This window comes from Benincasa hispida, chromosome 3 (assembly GCF_009727055.1).
Source record: "Benincasa hispida cultivar B227 chromosome 3, ASM972705v1, whole genome shotgun sequence".
Lineage (NCBI taxonomy): Eukaryota > Viridiplantae > Streptophyta > Magnoliopsida > Cucurbitales > Cucurbitaceae > Benincasa > Benincasa hispida.
This window is the reverse complement of record NC_052351.1, coordinates 12,620,055-12,633,813: the sequence shown is the minus strand read 5'-3', so window position 1 is coordinate 12,633,813 and position 13,759 is coordinate 12,620,055. Positions and strand designations below refer to the sequence as shown.

Here is a 13,759-nt window from a genome sequence, read left to right as displayed (position 1 = left end):
TTGATTGACCAATCATTACTTGCGACACAATTATACCTCTTTAATAAATTGATTTTCTAGGAAATAATTGAGTTACAAAAAAACAAAAATGGGAAACCTATTAGTCTCCAAACATAATTATTTTGATACTTCTTTTTAAAGCAAACGCATGGTTCATGCATATATAGGCCATACTAAGAATCCTTTCATAACACCGAACATGGTCCTTTCATGACCAAACCATGCAAAATTCTACTAAGAAACGTTTATAATATATATAACTCTTTCAACATACTATGCATGGCCAAAAAGGCCATGCAACTTTGCTACAAGGCATCTTCATAGGTGAGGTCAACAAGTTGTCGACCCCCTCTTTTTTTCTTTAATTATATAAAGTTGAGCTGACCTCCTTTGATGTAAGCCAAACAGGCAGTCAGGCTGCGAGTTGGCCTTTCGAAATGGGGGGCCGGCAGATCATCGACCTCTCTCCTCATTATTATTATTATTATTATTATTATTATTATTATTATTATTATATATATGTGTGTATGTATATGTATGTATATATTTACCATTTTGCATGGCTAAAATGCATACACCACAACATTGCTCCCAAATAACTAAAAGCCATTTAGAAGCTTATTGGCTTGGCCTCCTAGCTCATGCTATTCTCTGAACTCGGCCTACTTTCTTAACTTAGCCTTCCAGCCTGACCTGCTCTCTTAGTTCGGTCTTCCATCTTGACCTACTCTCTTAGCTTAGTCTCTTGACTAAACTTACTTTCTTAGCTTAAATGGGTCGAGCTAACAAAGGTCATTTCCCAACTTGATTATCTTTGCTCGAATCTTGACTTTAACTTAATTAACTAAGTTTAATTATACTCTCCACACATAGTATGATCTCTCTTGAAGATAACTCTTTCAAATTTTTGTAAGAAAAGAAACCCAATGTTCTCACACATGTAAAGGGTCTTTTGCGGGCAGGTCTGTAATCTTAAACCTGGGAATGTTAAGCCTAGGGATTAGGCGGGGAGGACTAGGTAGCCTGGGTTTAAGAAAAATGTATTTGGAGTGCAAGTTTTGGAAGTCTGGGTTTAAGAAACCTGTATTTGGAGTGCAGGGTTAAGTAGTTTAAAAATGAAATGTAGATTTATAAATATTTAGTTTATGAAATATTTTTTTGTATTTAATCACTAGCTATATTTTAGATTAGTTTAAATTTTTCGTCAATTATTTTAATATAGCTAAGTTTAGAATAAACTAAAAAAATTTAGAATAATATTTTTAAAAAAAAATTGAAATAGAGATTTTGACTAAAATTATAATTTTATTTAATTTATTGTTTTAACAATTTGATATTTTTTTTCTTGCTAGATTTTAAAATAAAATTTCGTAGACTTTTGTCACTTTAACTAATTTGAAAATGATCATTTTTTTTTTACCATAATACGTTGACTTAAAATTGAAATAAACTAGTATCTTAATATTAAATTCAATGATTGAAAAACTATATTTTTTTTCTTATCAAATTACATTTGAGGAATAAAAAATCATAAATTTTAACTTTTAGTTTTTATTTGGTCACTAAGTTTTTTTAAACATTTTAAATCTTTACGTTTAGAAAATGATTCTAAGTCTTTGAGCGAGTTAAATTGATCAATAAAAAAATTAAAATGTTATCAAATTAAATTAGAGCTTTCAAACATATATAATTCTACACATATGACCTAAATAAATATAACTATACAATTGTAGTCTATTGTCGTATTTGGAATGACTTAGAAAAAAAAATCTTTCAAAAATTCATTTTTAATTAAGTACTTTTGATAAAAACTCATTAAAATAAAAAAAAAACATACATGTATTGGAATTCTTTCTTAAAAGTGTTTTTATATACAAATTTTTTTAGTTTGTTATATACTAACAGTATTTTTATTAATGTTTTTCAAGGTTGGTTGGTGGTCGGAATTTTGCCAGTATAGGGGAAGGGGGTTGCTAGAGGTTGATTAATGGTGGTCGGAGTTGGCCAGTGGCGATTGGAGGTTGGCTGACGACGATCACCATGGTGGCAGCCAGAATTGGCCAGTGGTAGTCGCTGAGGTGGTCGCTGAAGTTGGCCAATGGCGATCGCAAAAGGTGGTGACCAGAGTTGGTCGTTGATGGTCACCGGAGGTGGCGGCCGAAGTTGGTCGTCGATGGTCGCCGAAGTTGGCCGGCGGTGTTCGCCGTAGTTAGCCTGCGGTGGTCGCCAGAGGGTGGTAGCCGGAGTTGACCGGCGACAATTATTGAAAGGAGGCCGCCGAAGTTGGCTGTAGTGGTCACCAAAGGTGGTGTCCGGAGGTTGGCCGACGTACTTTCTAGATTAAATTAGGAGGAAAAAAAAAAAGGAAAGGTAACTCATAGGTTTGAATAGTAAACACTATTCAATCTCATGAGAAAATGATCTAAATCCATACCAAACAATGGTTGAGCTTAGGATGCCTAACCTATCTAATTCCTAACCTATCTAATCCCAACTTTTGAAACAAACACCCCTCTGCAGGAAATATGTAAGGTTTCGTTAGGCTGTTACTTAAAATTACCTAGTTACATTGTGAACTACACAAAACTATTATGTCTACTTTAACTTCTATAGCTAAATCACGACAATTATCTTACATTTATAAAATTGTTGTCAAATATTCAATGCAGAATTTCAGAAAGAATGATAGTGTATCATTCTAAACTGAAATTTATAAAGTCTAAGAAAGAGGGTTCTAAGATATCTTAAATGTTGAGGACAAATGATCAATTATGATGAAGATCACGTTTGTATGACCCTGTTTTGATTTTTCTTCTGTAAAAGTTAGATAAAAATGTAATTTTAAAGCAATTAGTAAAAAAGAAAGGGGGAATTGAAGATGAATCGGAAATTTATTGAACTAAATATTGAGATATTTAAAAAAAAAAACAAACAAACAAATATTTTGAGTATAGTCACGATTTTGGAGAATTCGTGTCGCCCTCGAGAACGGCCGGACCGGCCAGAATTTGGACAATTTTTAGGTTTCACTCACATTTTATAGATACTCAAAATATAAATTATAAAAAAAAAAATTAGGAAAAGATATATTTTTTTCAAAAGAAATATAATAATAATAATAATAACGTAAACTAGATGAATATTGGTAAATATCAATTTGTATAACCGGAAAATGCCAAGTTTAAAGAAACGGAAGATGATAATCCTCTCCGTTGTAGAAGCGCGTTTCAATTGCAAGAATTTAAAAACAAACTTATCGCCATGCATTTAATAATTGGTCCTTTTTTCGGAGAATTTAAAGGCCATATCGTAATTAAAAATAGATAACAAATCAGAGAGGAAAATGATTGGCCTCAAATAACCTTCATCTCTATTATTAGCTTTTCTATATATTCACTTTTTGCTTTCAAGAAGACCCACTTCAACTGTCTCTGCTTTTCCACACTCTGTGTTCTGCTTCTGCATGTCTGTCACCGCAACTCACAGCCAAATTTTGGTAAGATCCATATTACTTTCCCCTCTTCTTGTTCTTGTTCTTTTTCTGGCACTTTTCAATTCAGTACTATCTAAATTGTTTCGTGCCCTTCATTTTTTGAATTTTTGTTACACGTATTAGATAACATCTAATACCATTTGGATAACTATTATCGTATTTTCCAATTTTGGAATATGAGGAATTTTCAATTCTCTCGCATTTGATGCTTTTTTTTTCTTTCTTTTAACCGTCCAAAACTTCATAGGAATCCTAACCCAATTGGGAAATTACATATTTACTCCCATCTATTGTTATATAAACCTCCATTAGCCACCATTTTTTTAGTGAATCGATAAACCTTGGGACAGAGTAAATCAGAAAGTCCACATGCAGTGAAGCTTCTGCATTCATATTGAAAAGGTGATGCCTTTTCCATTATCTTTTCCTACCCATAAGTGGGTAATTGCAGAAATTTTTGGCTGTTTAAATTTCCGTTCTTTCGATTTTCTTTTCCTTTTATTCACATTTGATTGATTTGATTATTTTTTACTGTTGGTTGAAGACTCTGTATTTGTTTTGAATTCAAAACAAAATCTCAATCATCGATAAACGATCAATTTGAAAATTTTATATGACGATTTTCGTTTGTTTGGTTGGTTGGTTTTTTGTAACGGATGCAAAGAACGCAATTTATTTTAATTCAAAATTCAAACATGGGCCCAGTCCTCGAAGATCGATCTGCTTAGAGATTCTAGCAATTTACCGTTATTAAAGATTTGATTTTTTTTGTTCTTTTTTTGTTTCTTTCGGTTGTTTCCAGTTTTCCCTGTAGGTTGTTTGTTAAGAATATTAAGGTTCCTCCATCTTCACAAACCTTTGGAGTAAGTTAAAAACTCAAAAACCATTTGAAGATCAGAATCATTCAAAATGGTGGAAGGAGGTGCTGCAAAGGCAGACAAGGCAGAGTTCTCAGAATGTTGGCAAACAACATGGAAGACACCTTACATTATGCGCCTTGCTCTGTCTGCTGGAATCGGCGGTCTCCTTTTCGGATACGACACTGGTAATTCCCGACCCCGATTGCCTTATTGTTCAAATTTTTATGACGAAGACGATAACGAGTACAACGATGTTATTTTTACATTTTGGTTGCTTTGCATTGCAGGTGTTATCTCTGGGGCTATGCTCTACATTAGAGAGGACTTTGAAGAAGTTGACCGGAAAACATGGCTGCAGGCAAGTTACTTTTAGGCCTAAGTTTTTGGTGGTTGGTCTCTTTTAAATAGTGCTTATTTTCACCATTTGGTTCATTGATTATATTATACAGGAAACCATCGTAAGTATGGCTGTAGCAGGTGCTATTGTGGGTGCTGCAATTGGTGGTTGGATGAACGATAAATTCGGTCGAAAAATGTCTATTCTAGTTGCCGATGTTGTGTTCTTTGTCGGTGCCATTGTCATGGCTATTGCTCCCTTTCCTGGATTCATTATCGTTGGGAGACTTATAGTTGGTTTCGGAGTTGGAATGGCATCCATGACTTCTCCTCTTTACATATCAGAAGCTTCCCCTGCTAGAATAAGGGGTGCTCTTGTTAGTACTAATGGATTGCTAATTACTGGAGGACAATTTCTTTCCTATCTAATCAACCTGGCCCTCACTAAGGTAAAATGGATCTTCCTTTCTGATGGTTAAAGTTATGAACTGTGAATTTTATTTTCTTATTTTGAACTTTTAGGTTTGAATTTATTTGTGTTGCAGACCAAGTTAACATGGCGTCTAATGCTTGGAGTAGCAGGACTTCCAGCTGTGGTTCAGTTTGTTTTAATGTTATCACTGCCTGAGTCTCCTAGGTGGCTTTACAGACAGGTAATGTTTGAAAAATGCTACAACTTTGTTCCTTTGAGCTTCTATAACAATAGTGGTAACATGTTTTAAGGTGTTTGGTCCACCGACTTCATAAGTCAATGTTAAATAACTGAAGTCTGCCAATTTTAACAGTCTGCACTACTGAAATTTACACATTTATCAATAAACTCTATTTTTCCATCTCTCACTCCCTCCCTCTAATGTTTCTTAACTCTTTGCATTAGTAGTCTTTCTCATGGACTGGATTAGAGGTGATTTATCAAACTTACTGATACTCATTTTCCTGATGATCAGGACAAAGTAGACGACGCAAGAGCCATACTGGAGAGGATATATCCTGCTAATCAAGTTGATGAAGAGATGAGATTGTTGCATGAGTCTGTGGAAAAAGAAAAGGCAGAAGAAGGTGCCATTGGAGATGGTAGTATAATAGCCAAAGTTAAAGGGGCTCTGAGCAGCAAAGTCGTCCGAAGAGGGCTCCAGGCCGGGATCATTGCCCAAGTAGCTCAGCAGTTCTGTGGTATCAACACTGTCATGTACTACAGTCCAACCATAATGCAGTTTGCGGGATATGCTTCTAATACAACAGCCATGGCGCTTTCTCTCGTTACATCTTTTCTCAATGCCGCTGGCACTGTTGTCAGCATGCTTACAGTTGACAGATACGGTAGACGACGAATTATGATCATCTCGATGATTGGAATTATCGCTTGCCTTGTGGTGTTGGCCGGAGTGTTCTTCCAATCTGCTAGCCATGCTCCATCCATTGATGCCCTGGAATCTTCTCACTTTGGAAGTAACTCTACCTGTCCGGCCTATGTCTCAGCTCCAGATGCATCTTCATGGAACTGCATGTCATGTTTAAAACAAAAATGTGGTTTCTGTGCCCATAGAGATGATGAGGTATATAAAACATCAACTTCCTTTCTTTTTCTTATTGCTTTAAATCTCACTCCCAACAGAAACTCACAAGTTGTATGTTGAATGAAATATCAGTATCTCCCTGGAGCATGCTTGGATTTGACAAAGGTCGTGAGGGGCACATGTCGGTCGAACCGACGAGTATGGTTCACAGAAGGTTGCCCGAGCAAGATTGGCTTCTTGGCAGTGGTGGTAATGGGGCTTTACATAATTTCATATGCACCTGGAATGGGAACAGTACCATGGGTGTTGAACTCAGAGATTTACCCACTCAGATACAGAGGAACTGGAGGAGGAATTGCTGCAGTTGCAAATTGGGTATCAAATTTGATAGTTAGTCAGACATTTTTAACATTGGTGGACAATCTTGGGGCAGCTGGAACATTCCTGCTGTTTGCAGGATTCTCATTACTTGGATTGGTTGGTATATATTTCTTAGTACCTGAAACTAAAGGATTGCAATTTGAAGAGGTTGAAGAGCTGCTTAAGCAAGGGAAGAGGCATAAGAGTAGTAAAGGCCAGAAGGAAGTTTCTGCACAATGATTCTTACTTTTGAATGTCTTTTAAATTTAATAATCTTCAGCAAAATTGACGTAACTTTTATTTAACTACACTTGATGTTTCTCAGTGTTTCACTGTGAGAAACTTTTGGTAAGTTGGAATAAATTGTGGACGACAACAATGCATGATTGGTTATTATTTATTATTAACTTTATCCACTTGCAACTCTTGTTTTATTGTCTTTTCTTCTTACTAGTTTTTTTTTTTTTTTTTTTTACATCCGAATTTATTTTGTTGTAGGATTGTTTGGATAAGATTTTTTTTGTTGTTATTATTTTTTTAAATGGAGAGATTTTCTCTTACTATTTTTTTTTTTTTTTTTTTTTACATCCATATAGTGAAATGGAGAGAGTATTAAATGAACTCAATAGAAATGAAAAGGACAGAATTGAAAGATTAACCGTGGAACATTTTGTTTGCTTTAGATGAAAGGAAAGGAAAGGGCATTCTAATACAGCTCAACTAACGTCAATGAAATAAAAAACTAATAACAAGCCAAGAGAGAGAGAGATGGGAAGAGTTTGTAATTGTAGGGGCTCCCTTCAGCTGAAGGACACCGACAATCGGGTCGTGTAAAAAATTGGTTTAAAGAGGGGAGATTTTGAATAGAAATAGGAAATGATGAACAGCACAGCAAGCAGCGGCAGGACAAAACATACCTGCTCTGCCAACTAATAATTCACCCCTAAACGACAAGACGGAGTAAGAGACTAAAACCCTACAAAATATTTCTAAATCTATGGTGGGGCATCCACACCACCCAGCCTGTGGCCTTCGCCTGAGATGATGATGTTCATCTTCATGTTCATGCAATTGCAAGTAGGCTTAACAAGATATTTCTTCTTTTGTATGAATGTATGAATAGAACGTTAAGCTTCTCAGACCACTGAACTCAGTAAGTTTCAATCACAATTAAAGAAGGGAGAGAGATTAACTTGTGCTGAGAATCCAACACACTGAGTATTACAAAATTTTGTGCAATTCGCAGCTTTAATATGTAAAACAAGACGATCAGTTCCACAGAATTTGGGTTCACCCATACAAAACACACAACCAATCAGAATTTTCATCAAATCCCCAAACCCAGAAAAGCAAACCAAGATATTCCACTATTTAGTAAAACGGAATGTCATTAAAAAAGGATATCCCATAACCTAGTTAAAAATCATACATCTTGTTCTCTAATCGTCAGTTTTTTACTTTACTAACTGCACTACTTACTCCATTCTACAATCTTCATTCTTCCAACCTCCTCAACCACGCTGTACAAACCATCAAAAAAACCACTCCCTATATACAACAACCACGATACCACTACTTAATAATACAATTACCTTCTAAAAAAACCCATCTCACGCCTTGTGTTAAGGACTTGATGAAGATGCTTCTTGTCTTGGTTCTCTTAAATACCCCAGAAGCGTTTCCGCCTGCAAAAGTTTAGCAAATTGTCATCAATAAGATGTTCATTTCATAGAATCAGTTAACGAGAATCGTGTAATAATTGGTGGCTAATCAGTTTTTGGTAATCACCTTATGCTTTGCTCGAACGCTTCCAGTCTGCGAAAGAGCAACCAGAGGTGGAATTCCACCTTCCCTTACAAGCAATCCTCTATTTCTCATACTCTCAACACACAGTTGCAAGAGTGTCAACACCGCAAATTCCTTCCCTTTCACCGACCCATCTTCAATTGCTTCCACTAGCGCAGCAATTCCACCCTCTTCCACAATCGCATCCTTTCCCTCTTGAATCCCAGCCAAGCTATTAAGAACCACCATCGCTTTCTCTGCTAAACCCGTGCCTTGCTCCGCTACTAGCGCCACCAATGGTTTCACAGCTCCGGCCGTGACGGCCCGCTCCTTGTTCGGTTTGATCGAGCAAAGCTTGTAGAGTGTAGTGAGCGCGTCCTTTTTCCCTCTATTCGATCCATTCAGTAGTAAAGATACCAGTGGTGGAATAGCCCCGCAAACCCCAATCGAAGTTTTGTTTTCCTCCAACAAAGCGAGGCTCATCAGAGCACAAGCTGCATTCTGTTTCGAAGTTTCGGTGCCAGTTTTGAGCGCATAAACCAGCGACTTTATGGCTCCAGCATTCGTAATAATAACTTTATTAGACTCGTGGAGTGAGAGATTCAGCAAGGCAGTTACAGCGTGCTCTTGTGTCCATGGATCGGTAGATCGAAGCAAAGGAATTAAAGCAGGAACAGCCCCGGACTCCCCAATGAGTACCCGATTATCAGACCGATTCTTCGCCAGAAGCCTCAGTTTAGCCGCCGCAGATCGCTTCACTGCAATTGACGATGCCTGAAGCCCATCGATGCAGATCTTGACAGTCGGCTGTAGATCTTCGGGCGAAATACTCTCAATAATCTCAGTGGAGAAATTCTCCCTCTGCAAAAACCCTAAACAAGGTTCAGGCTCGGGGTCAGCATCTTCACCTTCTCGTTTAGGAACAACCGCCATGGAGGGCAAACTTGCAAGTCTCTGCAACTCCCCGGAAATATCACTGCTACAAGCAGAGAAATCACTGAAAGCATGGGAAAGTTCAAGAAAATCCTGTTCCTGTTCAGAAGATTGCTTGGGCCATTTAGGGCTACGTGATGCCAACTCGCCAAGCCTAAGGTCGATGACAGAATCGGTGAGATTCTCAGATATACAGCTGGATTTCGCTGCAACAGAGCCATTAAAGGTGCAACTATTATCATCTTGAAAGAAATTAGAGCGAATAGTACGCATAGAACGGCCAATGTTCCGGCTAATTTTACTGGAAGTGGTAGACGACGGACTGTAACAATTTCTGCTTAAAGGAAACCGATTAGAAGTGGAATGAGAATCCTCAAGCGACACCATTTCCAAAACTGGAAATCAAAATCTCAGTTCAAAACCCCCAAAATTCCAATTTCAGTCTGTTTGTCGGGAAAATTTCATGGCCGGAAAAGAGAAAACAGAGAGAGAAAGAAAGGAATCTAACGGCGGAAGAGAAATGGTATTTTTGGGTTTGTGTATGAGTGTGGTTTTACATTTACTACACCTTTTTTGGGAATATGGGTTTCGATAGAACTACGAGGGTTTGTATGGTTGTAATGGTCACAGGCCATTTTAATAACGGAAAGTTGGGCCACCTCTTATCTCATCCGACTCATCTTAGCCATCCATTTGTGCAAACAGGAGAGTCGGATGTGACAACCGTCACAGCTCCCTCCCCTGGTTTCATCTTTTGCCTTAAGACAGCTCTCTGGTGGGGTACCAATTCCGTGCTGGGACCGTCGGCAAGTCACCAAACCGGCGTCGTTTTGTTCCAAATTACAATAATCTCCTTTCATTTTAATTTTTAGATTGTCAACCAAGTTCGACATTTCAATATTTGTATAGTTTTATAGAGTTTTGACAGAAAAATTATTTATGTGACATAAAATTAAGTCATAGCATATTACTAATGTAAGTATAGTATACTTAATAAACATCTTAATTTATTTAAAAAACATCAAATTTTTATTTATTAATTTAAATTTTTTATGTTTTTTGTTTTTTATAAATTTTGTTTAGAACTATTCATCTGCATGGGCATTTTAATGACATTGTTGTTAGATTAAGATTTTGACATTTTCATTTGATGTATAGGTATTTCTAATGTTATATTTTTATCTTTAAGGTTTGAGTTTGATTTCCATTTAATCCCTCGTTATAAAATGTGACATTTTTTTTCTTAAATTCTAAGTTTTGGTTTTATCTAGTCCCTAAGTGTCGTTTTTGCTCTATTATACTTGAGTTTTCGCTAATGGTCACTTTGATGTTTGGTGTTGAATATCAGTTAATTAATTTAAAATAATCGTGAAATGAGGTTTTAAAATTAAATTTGATAGTATTAAAAGATGGTAAAGAATAATTAATTATAATTATTTTAAATTAATCGATAGATATTAACATTAAGATTTAAAAATCAAAAAGTAAATATTTATTAAGGGGAAAAAGGATTATAAAAGTGTAAATTATATTTTTTAAAAACTAAATTGAAACAAAGCTCAATAGCTATTAATAAAAATGTTACATTATGAAATTCAAAGACAGATCTCATTTGATAATTATTTGTTTTTTTTTCATTGTTTTTTAAAAGTAAACCTATAAACACTCACTTTACCTCTAAATTTATTTATTTGTTATCTATTTTTTTACCTATGGTGTAAAACTAAGCCAAAATTTGAAAATTCAAAAAAGTAGTTTTTCGAAAACTTGGTTTTGTTTTTCGAATTTGACTAATAATTTAACTATATATTCAAAATATGCAAATAATTGTAAGAAATGAGAGAGAATATACATAAATTTTAAAAATCGAAAACATAAAACAAAATAGATATCAAATAGAGTTTGAAATTAAACTCAAAATTCACAAATAAAATATAACATTTTAAAACTTATAGATTAACATAAAGTAGGTTTAAATACTATTTTGTTTCTTATACTTTTGATTTTAGTTCATCTTGGTTCCTATAGTTTCAAAATATGCATTTTAGTCCCTATATTTTCATATTTGATTTATTTTAGTTTATATACTTTTAAAATATTTATTTTCATACTTATACTTTTGACTTTAGTTAATTATGGTCTTTGAACCTTCAAAAAAGTGATTATTTTCGTTCTTTGAAGAAGAAATACAAAGACCAAAATAAATTGCCAAAACCAAGGTATAAAGACTTAAAAAATAGTATTTAAACCAATAAAGTACGCTTAAATTCTAAGGACAACAATGTATTTTTCCCTTTTGGTTTCCTTTAATTATAATTTTATTTTTTCTAGTGGCGCAGTTTTATTTTTATTTTTTATTTTTTCTAATTTAGACCAAGACCCTACGAGGGACTACGATAAGTGTGAAGGTTCACACAGTTTGTGTATGGGCCTTACGTGGCAGGATCGCGTCTGGGAGTTTACGACAATAGTCAGCATACAGCTGTAACTTTAGCGGTGAAACTAACACGTGTTAGTTTATGGATACGCCGTACCCGATCCCAGCCCTCCTTTCGTTTATGTACTACTCTTCAGTTTTCTAATTTTAACATTTTTTTTTAAGGTGAGAGGCCTGCGCACGTGCCATGAGTAGCAATGCACACGTGCCTGACGGCGGAATGAATTTTCCACTGGATAAGGGGTAGCCGTAGTCCTCAAATAGCTCGTTTACCACCGGCATCGAGTGGGGTAAATTATGTGAATATGGACAAAAGTATGGGTACAAATAGAAATTTCCAAAAAAAAAAAGTGAAATTTTTTACCATCCGCTTGGGTTAAAAAAGAGAAATTGCTGTAAATTGTTTCCAAATTGCAAGGCTACTAGCAATAATAAATCTACGTGTGAGTGGACCAGAAAAGGGCTTAGAAAATATCTCATTTTCGACTTTTAGTTTCTAAATGGAGATAAATAAACTTAAGGTAAAAAGTTGTATAGATGTGACCGGAGAGATATTAGAATAGATTTATAAAATTTAATAAAAGAGTGACTAATATGTTTATATATATATATATTGATGCTAAAAGTTGAATTATGACGTATGTCCAACAACGATAGATTTGTATTAAAAAAAAACAATATAACCCATTAAGTAGAAAGTTATGCACACTGTGTGATTTTAGTAATGCACGCCTGAAATTTAAGTTAGAAAGTTGATATGTGAGGCTTAGGTTTGTTTTTCTAGTGAATAATAAATTTAATTTTCAATGTATTTATGGTCTTACTAGACTATTTCGACTTTCTCTCCCCTATTAGGATTCAACATCCGGGAAGCATATCAATTCGACTAGTTTTGTGGGCAGGTGGAGGTTGAGTAACTTCAAATTCACTTGCTTTCGTATTATAAATAATTTTATAGATGAACCATTTGTGTAATCTCCATCTCTAAAGTTACAATATCTTATTAATCTATCTTATTAATCTTTTTCTATGAATAAATGTTGGAATTGAATGTATACGAAGATCTTGCGCATGTGAATAAAGTAGAGGAGATGAAATTAATATCATAACAAAATGATGAGAGTTGAGTAACAATTAAAATCATACGTGAGAGAAACGTCAAAATTCAAATGGTTTTATATATATGATATCCATTTTTTGTCAGCATATCGGAGTTTCTACATTATATTGACTTAATATTGGAATTCAAATCAAGTATACATCCACTAGTCTAATTAAAATTAACATGTGATCATCTTTAAAAAGATTTATATATATTTTCGTTACGTATATATAAAAATTAGGGTAAATTTCAACCTAGATTAACTGGTCAAGGTAATAGAAATTATAAACAGAATTTAAAAGGAAAAAAAAAAAAAAGAAATGTAAATCAAAGCATGAAATTAATGAAGTCGTACGTGTACATGTAGAGAAACAAATATGAAATTATTAAAGTTTTTTTTTTTCTTTTGAGGGGAACTAATAAAGTTGTACTTTAATCAAATAGCGTGTTGCTGAGGTGTATTTTTCTTTATAATTATTAGTTATAACTATTTAATACAACTATGCTTTAAAAATAAATACTGTTCTCGAGGTGTACGCTCTCCACAGTCCACACTATATTCATTATTCGTGTGATTTTTCTTTTTATGTATTTAAAAAAAAACAATATTTACAAAGATTCCCGAAATCCAAAGATAATTTTAAGAACTTGCAAGTAAAAAAAACAAATTATTCGTACACATTTTGTATATTAAAAAACATCTTTTTCTTTATTTGGATTTAAAGAGTAAAGACACTCTTATAAGCATTAAAAATTAAAGCTATGTCTTGATTTTCACGAAGCTTCTGAGTTCCAATCCTTTTTTATGCTTTATGATTTCTTTTAAAAAAAAAAATTAGTGTGACGACATAAAGTTTGAATCAATAATCATATGAAATTTTTATAAATTTATTAATTAAACTTCTATTTTTTTTTATAAATTAATTAATTTATAAT

At 34.3% G+C, this 13,759-nt stretch overlaps 2 protein-coding genes across 3 annotated transcripts; one reads left to right on the top strand and one right to left on the bottom strand.

Moving 5' to 3' along the window:
* Positions 1–3,344: 3,344 nt before the first annotated feature.
* Positions 3,345–6,989, top strand: LOC120073135 (inositol transporter 4). 2 transcript variants are annotated; one of them, XM_039025781.1, is made up of 8 exons: positions 3,425–3,496; positions 3,821–3,895; positions 4,296–4,538; positions 4,641–4,711; positions 4,803–5,138; positions 5,235–5,342; positions 5,637–6,245; positions 6,339–6,989. In XM_039025781.1, the coding sequence occupies exons 3-8, from the start codon at positions 4,403–4,405 to the stop codon at positions 6,804–6,806; spliced, it is 1,728 nt and encodes a 575-aa protein (XP_038881709.1). In that variant the 5' UTR covers positions 3,425–3,496; positions 3,821–3,895; positions 4,296–4,402; the 3' UTR covers positions 6,807–6,989. The 2 variants fall into 2 exon arrangements, with proteins under 2 accessions (XP_038881708.1, XP_038881709.1); XM_039025780.1 differs by lacking the exon at positions 3,821–3,895 and having other exon boundaries at positions 3,345–3,496.
* Positions 6,990–7,787: 798 nt separating this feature from the next.
* LOC120073138 (U-box domain-containing protein 4) lies at positions 7,788–9,903 on the bottom strand. Its single transcript, XM_039025782.1, has 2 exons — positions 8,355–9,903; positions 7,788–8,251 (listed from the first exon to the last, which is right to left on the bottom strand). The coding sequence occupies exons 1-2, from the start codon at positions 9,669–9,671 to the stop codon at positions 8,189–8,191; spliced, it is 1,380 nt and encodes a 459-aa protein (XP_038881710.1). The 5' UTR covers positions 9,672–9,903; the 3' UTR covers positions 7,788–8,188.
* Between the last annotated feature and the right edge of the window lie 3,856 nt (positions 9,904–13,759).